Source organism: Hyaena hyaena, unplaced genomic scaffold, assembly GCF_003009895.1.
Source record: "Hyaena hyaena isolate Hyena2069 unplaced genomic scaffold, ASM300989v1 scaffold_146, whole genome shotgun sequence".
Classification (NCBI taxonomy): Eukaryota; Metazoa; Chordata; class Mammalia; order Carnivora; family Hyaenidae; genus Hyaena; species Hyaena hyaena.
In genome coordinates, this window is record NW_024080778.1 from 1,514,532 (window position 1) to 1,522,799 (window position 8,268).

The window sequence follows — 8,268 nt, forward strand, 5'->3', positions numbered from 1 at the left end:
ACGTTAATTTACCTCACAATCCAATGGTTTTCAGTTATATCCCCATTAGAAATCTTATTATGCAATTAAACATTACACAGGGATTGTTATTCTGGTTGCATTAACAAGCCTTAGGGTTGGCAGGGGTTTGGGAAAACCTACCAGATTTCAGTTGTCTGAGAAGACACGGACAACAGGGGTCTTAGCTGATGCTTATGCTGTAAGGTGTTCCCTGGAAGTGGCAGTCACTTGATTTCAATCACTAATCACTTGCAAAAGTCCTGGAAATGGACTCTCGGTACTATTGCACAATCTCTGTGGGTCTTGGTTCCCTCATTTAAAGCTGGGGATAAAGTAGGTGTCACAGAGCCGTTGAAGGGACATGAAGATTAAGTAGTTTTAAGTGTCAGGCACATGGCAACCCCACCACTAAGGAGATGCGATCAAGTACCATCGTTAAATTCTTCAGTTCTTATGCAGCTTAACCACTTACTAGTTTTACAAAAATGTTTAAAAACTGCTATCAAGAGGTTACCTGGCAGTGTGGCACAATTGAGTGTTTAAGAGGCCATAAAGATTGCTTTTTTCCTTCCCACAAGGGCAATCGTTTATTTAAGAGAAAACATTCCTCTGCATGAGACATCAATTACACCATACCAGTGACAGGAACATCCAAATTGAGGAAAAGGGTCAGAATTTATAGAATTCTTTTGGCTTCCAAATTCCTTGGCTTATGCAAATAGCTTGGGGGCTCTGCTCCTATTCTCCCTTGAGATTGAAAATAAGCTTGACATTATCTGAAAAAATGGTCTTGGAAGGTAACTGAAATACGCTTATACATGTGGAATATTAGACAAATACTTGTACAGTCTAAGCGTTGTAAGAATGAGCTATTATTATGGTCTTTACATACTTCTTATGAATTGTTAGGTACACAAAGCTTCCAATAAATACAACTAAGGCCTGTTAATTTCTGAACTGGATTATAAATCCAATTTAAATTAGAATTTGAATTTCACTAGACCAGTGACATGAAGTTTTGTATACAAAAGGGAGTTCATTATCTGCTGAATATGGAGTTATGGAATTCTGAATTCTTCAAAAACAGACCGTTTATGAACTGAAGTAAACTAATGAAAAGGAAGGCTTAAATATGATAGTGTAAAAGAGACTGCATTCCAAATAACACCGTAGATTCTGTCCTATGAATTTTGGTGAAGGAGACTGGATGGAAATGATGCAGTGGAATTAAAAGAATCATCTGGATATAAGAGCCCCTCTTCTCAAACGTTCCCAAGTGTTCTAGAGCTCTAATCAAAATATCCTACCAATCACTGGCTTCCATTACTGTCTTTCAGAAAAAACAGTCAACTAAAAATCACGGAATCCCCCACACCACATAAAGAACAAGCCTCTGATTTTTTTTTTTTTATTACTCAAAAAAGCTTCATTTCTTTATTTAGCTTTCTGACTCTGTGCTTGTGCCTTCAACACTTTCACAACGATTTTCTGCTCTTCTATAAGGAAAGCACGCTTGATCCTAGAAAACAGTAAAAAATAGTAAATGAATACAGTTCAAGATAAAACCCACTGGTTTATTAGGCAGCAAAAGTACCATAAAAAAATTGGGCAAAGCAACCAGGAAATAATACCCAGAAAAATAAATGAAACCCCCACAAGTACAGACTAAAAACTTAGGAGATGAAATTAGACGGCCAGGCCCTTTTGGCTGAAAGTCTCCTTTCTACACTGGCAGTTAAAGCAGAATAATCTTTCAATTCTATACTAATGGTACCTGCCCTCTTCTTCTGAGTCATGAAGGAATTACGTATGGGAAAACAAAACGAAGGGTTAAAAGCTACTGGCAAGAGGCACTTTACCAAGAGCAAAGATTCTACAGCCTGACTGGGGCCAACTCTACTACTTACTGTGTTATCTTGTGCAAATAACCTTCTCTGTCGTAAGGGACATTAATAATCTCACACCCATTTCACGGGGTTTCTACGAAGATTAAACTTGAAGGAACTGCAATGTGTGTACTCTGAACCTCCATTTAGAGAGGAAATACATTTTATTAATCACTATTATTACAGGGCATAGGACCTGGCAAATAGCAGGTACTCACTAACAAAGCAAAGTTCCCTCCACAGAGAAAGCATTCAATTCCCACAAAAGCTTCCCATTTATGTTCTCTATTGGTACCCCTGGTTATCTAACATCTGGCCTAAAATCCCTGGGATTTTGGACTCCTTCAAATCTCCCCAATGTAATCACATTACAGAAATACAACTGACTGATGCTACTCTTACTCAGGACCCTTATAAATTCCCCAAACTTATTCAAAGATCAGACTCCTCTCAGTGTCACAGCTAATACTACAGACAACTGGTAGATCTACACCCAAATCTCCAAGAGCTAGGGCCCAAAAATTGGATTTTCAATATATGTACCCATGATTATGTATAGCAAGGTCCGGGAACTAAAGAATGGTAAAAGGCCAAACTCCTCTCGCTTAAAAAACTAATGCATGACCCTCCCTTTCATCTCCATGTATCTTACCGATCTCCTTGCTCATTCCTTCACATTCTTTGCCCTTTCAACCTCTTGACCAACATTTACCTATCATCCAGGCTTCACCTCAAATACCTTTCCCAGAGTCCCAGATACTTGAAAGTAATTTCTCCTCCAAACTTCAATCATAGTTCAAGTTTCCTGTATTTCATGGAAATTATATTTACCTTGTAATTGTACTACTATAACATGTTTACCATCCTGTTGCTTTAACTCCTGAAAGGCTGAGTGAACTTGCAAGGTTTGCTGTCAGATTTGGTTTAGAAACCTAGCGCGGCCACTTTACAGAACCAGCTGGATAAACAGGGCATCCCACTCTTCTACAGCAGATCCCTAACCTGTGAAGTCCCGCCACCTTGCAAAACCTCCCACTCAGGTCTTTGAGGCAATTCATGTGGATCAGTGAGGCTAAAAGCAAGGGTTTCCATAAAACCTAGAATGAATCCCAGGGCTGCTCCTTACTGGCCATGCGAATTCAAGTAAGAAGCCTTGGTTTCTTCACAGAAAGTAAAATAGTCCCTGATGGGATTTTTGGCAACGTTTAGCATAAAAACTCCACTGCCTCCACTTCTACCTATACCACTACTGACTCTCACATATCCATCCCGAAGTCCCAATCCTCTTCATGGAACACTCTCCTCTGCTCTAACTCGCTCCACCAGCCTTTAGGTCTTAATGCAGGTGCCATCACAAAGAAGAAAACTGTTCCAAGCTCTCACCTCTGGTTCAAAGAACAAGGTGACTATCCTTCCTGCTGCAGTTTTAGTTTCTGGCACACCAAAGGTCTCCCTCCCTGCTCAAAACCTATCAATTCCTACATGTGTAAGGATTGAGCTCAAAGTCTGTCCTTTAAGGGCCTTCATGACCTGAGACTTCTACCTTTCTTGTCTATCACCTCCTGCAATGCTCTGCTCCCGCCACACTAGAACTACCTACAGTTATTCTATTCCTACATTTTTAAGACCCTCCACTCTCCATCTACCTGACTGGTCAAAAACTATTAGTTTCCGGAGCACCTGGGTAGCTTAGTCGGTTAAGCGTCTGACTTTCGCTTAGGTCATGATCTCACGGTTCGTGGGTTCGAGCCCCGCGTCAGGCTCTGTGCTGACTGCCAGCTCAGAGCCTGGAGCCTGTTTCAGAGTCTGTATCTCCCTCTCTCTCTGACCCTCTCCTGCTCACGCTGTCTCTTTCTCTCTCTCCTAGAAATAAATTAAAAAATATTAAAAAAAAAAAAACAACTATTAGTTTCTTACCAACCTCCTCCACAAAATCAACGTCATTTTAATTTCTACATCTAGCATAAGGATGCCACCAAATCCTAATTGAATTAACGTGAACCAGTACCTTTACCGATCTGTACAGCATCAATTGCCCCTAGTCTAGGATGGACTCTAAAATATGCCATATGCCACTCGTGTTTACATTTCACCAATCTTCTAATAACGATTAGCATGCAATCTAACACATACACAATCTAAGAAAGTCCATTAGTTATATTTACCTGTCGCGAACACACTTGGCACACATGGAACCACCATAGGCCCTGCTGACGTGTTTTTTCGTTTTAGACAACCTCATAAGAACTTTAGGTCTCACAGCACGAACCTGCACAAAGTCAATGTTGAGATTATTTTGTGAGGCTTTAACAGAAACAGAAATTATACTAGACATGTTCCAAGTAAAAACACTAAATTAGGTTAGAACGGGAAATGGTATACTGATTTATCTGAAAGGCATTTAACTGTATTTGTCACATAGGCTTTGAAAGTCTGTTTTTGACAAATTTGGATCATGGATGCTTAGTACTTTGCAACCCTCTTAGTGGTGACCTCTCCTTCACTCAATCCCTTACAAAGATACTAATGCTCCCTAGTTCAATTCTTGTTATGTTATTCATAGCAAAAGGATCACTTACTCCTCGAAGTCGGCCTGGGCACACGCCACATGCAGATTTTGGTGCTTTCCCAACCTTCTTGGTATAAAGGTAAACTATTCTGTTACCCGGGGTTCGGGACCTACAAAGTGAGAGAATAGGGAATAGGCTCAGCATTCTGCGTAAACGACAACATGCCGTTGAAATTTTAGAAATACTTACAGCCTAGTTTTGTTAGAGGCTGTATTGTAGGACAGCCTACGACGGTATGTCAAACGCTGGACCATCCTGAAGGCCTGTTAAGAATGAACAAAATTGCATTGTGTAAATAATTCAAACGTTACAGCAAAACAGCACATAACTTATACATTCCATACATACAGTCTTATGTACAATAATCCTTAAAGTATCTTATGGAAAGAATTCATATTTTAAAACTACTGAGATTTAAAGGTGATTGGTAAGAATGCGAAGAGACCCATGTTTGTTTTCCTGATGGTAATCAACGGTGGCATTTGGTTAAAATTTACCAGACATATTCCTCAAAAAGTCTGATTCTGTTTGGAGTGGTGTCCAGAAAAGTGCTACCAACAGGCAAATTTAAGAAGCCCTGGTTTTAAAGGAAAAGCACACCTGAGCATCTAAGTTGAATCCTCACTTAGGCCATCTACTGGCCTATACAGCTCATGGGGCTAACTTCCTTGCTTCTAAATTTTTACTGAGTTCACACAGCTGTCATTAGTTACAAATGACAGAAGCTATCCTGCCCAACCTAGTGCAGTGCCTGTCACATAAAAGACACTCAGGATTCAATGTCTTGCCCGGAAGCTGCATGTGGGACAAGCCAAGTGCCAAATACTTATTTCTGTATCAGAGCCTGGATTATGGCATTTTTAATCAATTAGAAATAATACTGAATGTCACTGAGCGAATAAGATATGCAAGTAGGGCTATGAACGGTTTTCTCAGCTAACTGCTCAAAGGAACGTGAAAACGTAAACAAAACTTGAATCCTCAGTTCTTAACTTTGTAATCATTTCACCACATGTAATGCAAAATAGCCTGCTTTTGTTGTTATAAGCTCCTTACATTAAACTGAAACATAACTGTGAGACACCAAAAGCGACACCGAAGGCCAATGCGAGAGATCCAAGCAGCCAGCATTCCGTTTACATCTCCAAAACCAAGACCGAAGACTCCCTATTAACATTTTTATCTCCGTTGCTATTGGCTTTGGAAAAGAAAACATTTTCAAACAACGGCCCGAACATCCTGGTCTCTAGCCCTCCCAAAACCTGGGAACACCTACAGGCGCAATGTTGAAACGTAGGCCTAAAATACGAAAACGTTCTCCGATTTCGCAGTCTCAACCCGCCGGACCACAACTCGTAGGTCTCCAAAAGCGACCTCGAAGACGGCAAACTCCTAGATGACAAGCTCCGGCTATCCCCGGGTCGGGAAAGGAGGTCCGGATCGATGGCGCACTGAAGCTAAAAGCAGGGACACCTGCTCACCACCAGCTTTCCCCCTGAACCCTTATCCCCAAGCCAGTCTCAAGGGCTGCGACTAAGAGATCCTGGTTCCCCTAACTCGCCGGATGGCGGCCGATTGTAGAAGGAATAAGCGAGACGAGAGAGAATAAAGCAACCATACCTACTGACGCTGTCCCCGGAAGAGGAAAAAGGAAGTACTTGCAAGTTTAAAGGTTAAATATGACTGCGCCGGACAGGAAGTTACGTCATAACCAGCGCCGCCATGTTGTACGGAAGCCCTCCGCTCCCCTCCGTAGGAGGGACTGCATAGCGCCTCCACGTTGTACGGCAAAGGACGCATCGCCCTGGCTTCGGCCGGGATTCACGTCAGCAACCTGCCACGCCTCACTAAGATCTTTTGGGAACCACTGTAGAAACAAATGCAAATGACAAAGCAACTGCAAAGGGCGGAGGTGGGACGAAGAAAGCTTTTTTTTCGTTCTTAGGGGCGCTACAAAGTATTTAATCTAAAGAGCGCCAGCTTTGCAGTTAGACCTCGGTTTAAATCCCAATTCTGACACTTGTTATTAGTTGACATTTGAGGAATACTGTCTTTAATCTTCCCTTCTTTTTTACTTGTCATCCATTCAAAGCACTTGCTTTACAAATTGGATTTAAATCCAGTATCTACTAATTATTAACTGTGTTACTTTGAGCAAGTCTTTAAATGAGTTATGTCATGATGAAAGGCAAAATAAAATTAAAGCATTTAGCACAGGTCTTGTCGAGAGCAAGTGCTCAATAAATGGTGGCTAATCTTAGGATTATTTACAAAGAGCTTTATATGAGTTGTAAAATTTGAGCTGGGCCTTCAAAATGAGGAGAAAAGGGGAAACCCCCCTCTAAAATACCATGTTCAAGTTAAAATTAAGTGCCTATGTGTATTTTCCTGAGACCAAAATCCTTAGCTTTCATTATATTGTCAAAGTGATTCATGACCTCCAAAAAAGTAAACAGCATTTTGTCTGAGCTCTAAGGAGAAATGCTAAAAGGGGCCTTTAAATTTTTATCTGACCTGGGGCGCCTGGGTGGCTTAGTCGGTCAAGCGTCCGACTTTCTCGCTTGGGTCATGATCTCACGGTTCGTGGGTTCGAGCCCCACGTCGGGCTCTGTGCTGACTGCCAGCTCAGAGCCTGGAGCCTGTTTCAGTCTGTGACTCCCTCTCTCTCTGACCCTCCCCTGCTCGCGCCATCTCTCTCTCTCTCTCTCCTAGAAATAAATAAAAAAAAAAAAGAAAAGAAAAGAAAAAATAAATTTTTATCTGACCTTAGGCTCCCTGCAAACATACTGAGGGGCACATGTTGGTGTATTGGAAAGTGCTCTTAAAAAAATACAACCCTGGGGAAATGAGGAAGGTCCCACAATGTGGTGGCAGCTGAGGCATCAGCTGCTCCATCTAGAAACTCTGGAATTAGGATGGCTCTCACAGTTGTCCCAAACAGGCAAGGGAGCCAGGCCTTTTATTCCCACATCAGCCAGTCCTCACTCTGGGTGCCCTCTGACCATGAATGAAGCAGTTTCTTTCTTCTTCTTCTTCTTTTTTTAATTTTTATTTTTTTAACATTTACTTATTTTTGAGAGACAGAGGCGGACAGAGAGAGAGAGGGAGACATAGAATCCAAGCAGGCTCCAGGCTGTGAGCTGTCAGCACAGAGCCCATTGCAAGGCTCAAACCCACAAACCATGAGATCATGACCTGAGTTGAAGTCGGTTGCTTAACCGACTGAACAACTCAGGCGCCCCTCTTTCTTCTTCCTTTTTAAAATTTATTTATTTATTTTGAGAGACTGAGAGCAAATGCGAGTGGGGGAGGGACAGAGAAAGAGGCAAGAGAGAATCCCAAGCCATCTCCATCCACACTGCTCCATCCCATGAACCATGAGATCACAACCTGGAATCATGAACCATGAACCATGAGCTGAAACCAAGAGTCTGACTGACATTCAACCGACTGAGCCACCCAGGGGTCCGAGTGAAACAGTTTCTTGAAGCTGACAGCCATGTCTAGTGAGGGAGGCAGCTGTGAGTCTGCTGCATTGACCCAGAAGAGAGAATTTGAGTAGAGCATCCCAGTATCCATTCAAGTTCCCTTCCAGGTTTCCTGGTCTGACTGTCATTGAGGTGAGAAAGCAGGCAGATGACTGAGGGTGGGTGCCTTGTTCATATTAGAGATCTGTCTGGGACCAAGTCCTGTTACTTACATCATGCCTCACGTTTTTGTCGCCCCACCAAATGGAAGGCTCTGGTTATATCCTTCCCTTTGCTAAGTCTTAAAGAGCTGCTTCTGGGGCGCCTGGGTGGCTTAGTCGGTTA

The 8,268-nt window shown here is 42.1% G+C and overlaps 1 protein-coding gene across 1 annotated transcript; it reads right to left on the bottom strand.

Annotated features, from left to right (window-relative positions):
* Window positions 1-1,392: 1,392 nt before the first annotated feature.
* On the bottom strand, window positions 1,393-6,135 carry RPL34 (ribosomal protein L34). The gene is made up of 5 exons (XM_039238797.1): window positions 6,077-6,135; window positions 4,646-4,719; window positions 4,466-4,565; window positions 4,052-4,155; window positions 1,393-1,519 (listed from the first exon to the last, which is right to left on the bottom strand). Exons 2-5 carry the CDS (start codon window positions 4,708-4,710, stop codon window positions 1,435-1,437), a joined length of 354 nt encoding a protein of 117 aa, XP_039094728.1. The 5' UTR covers window positions 4,711-4,719; window positions 6,077-6,135; the 3' UTR covers window positions 1,393-1,434.
* Window positions 6,136-8,268: the final 2,133 nt, after the last annotated feature.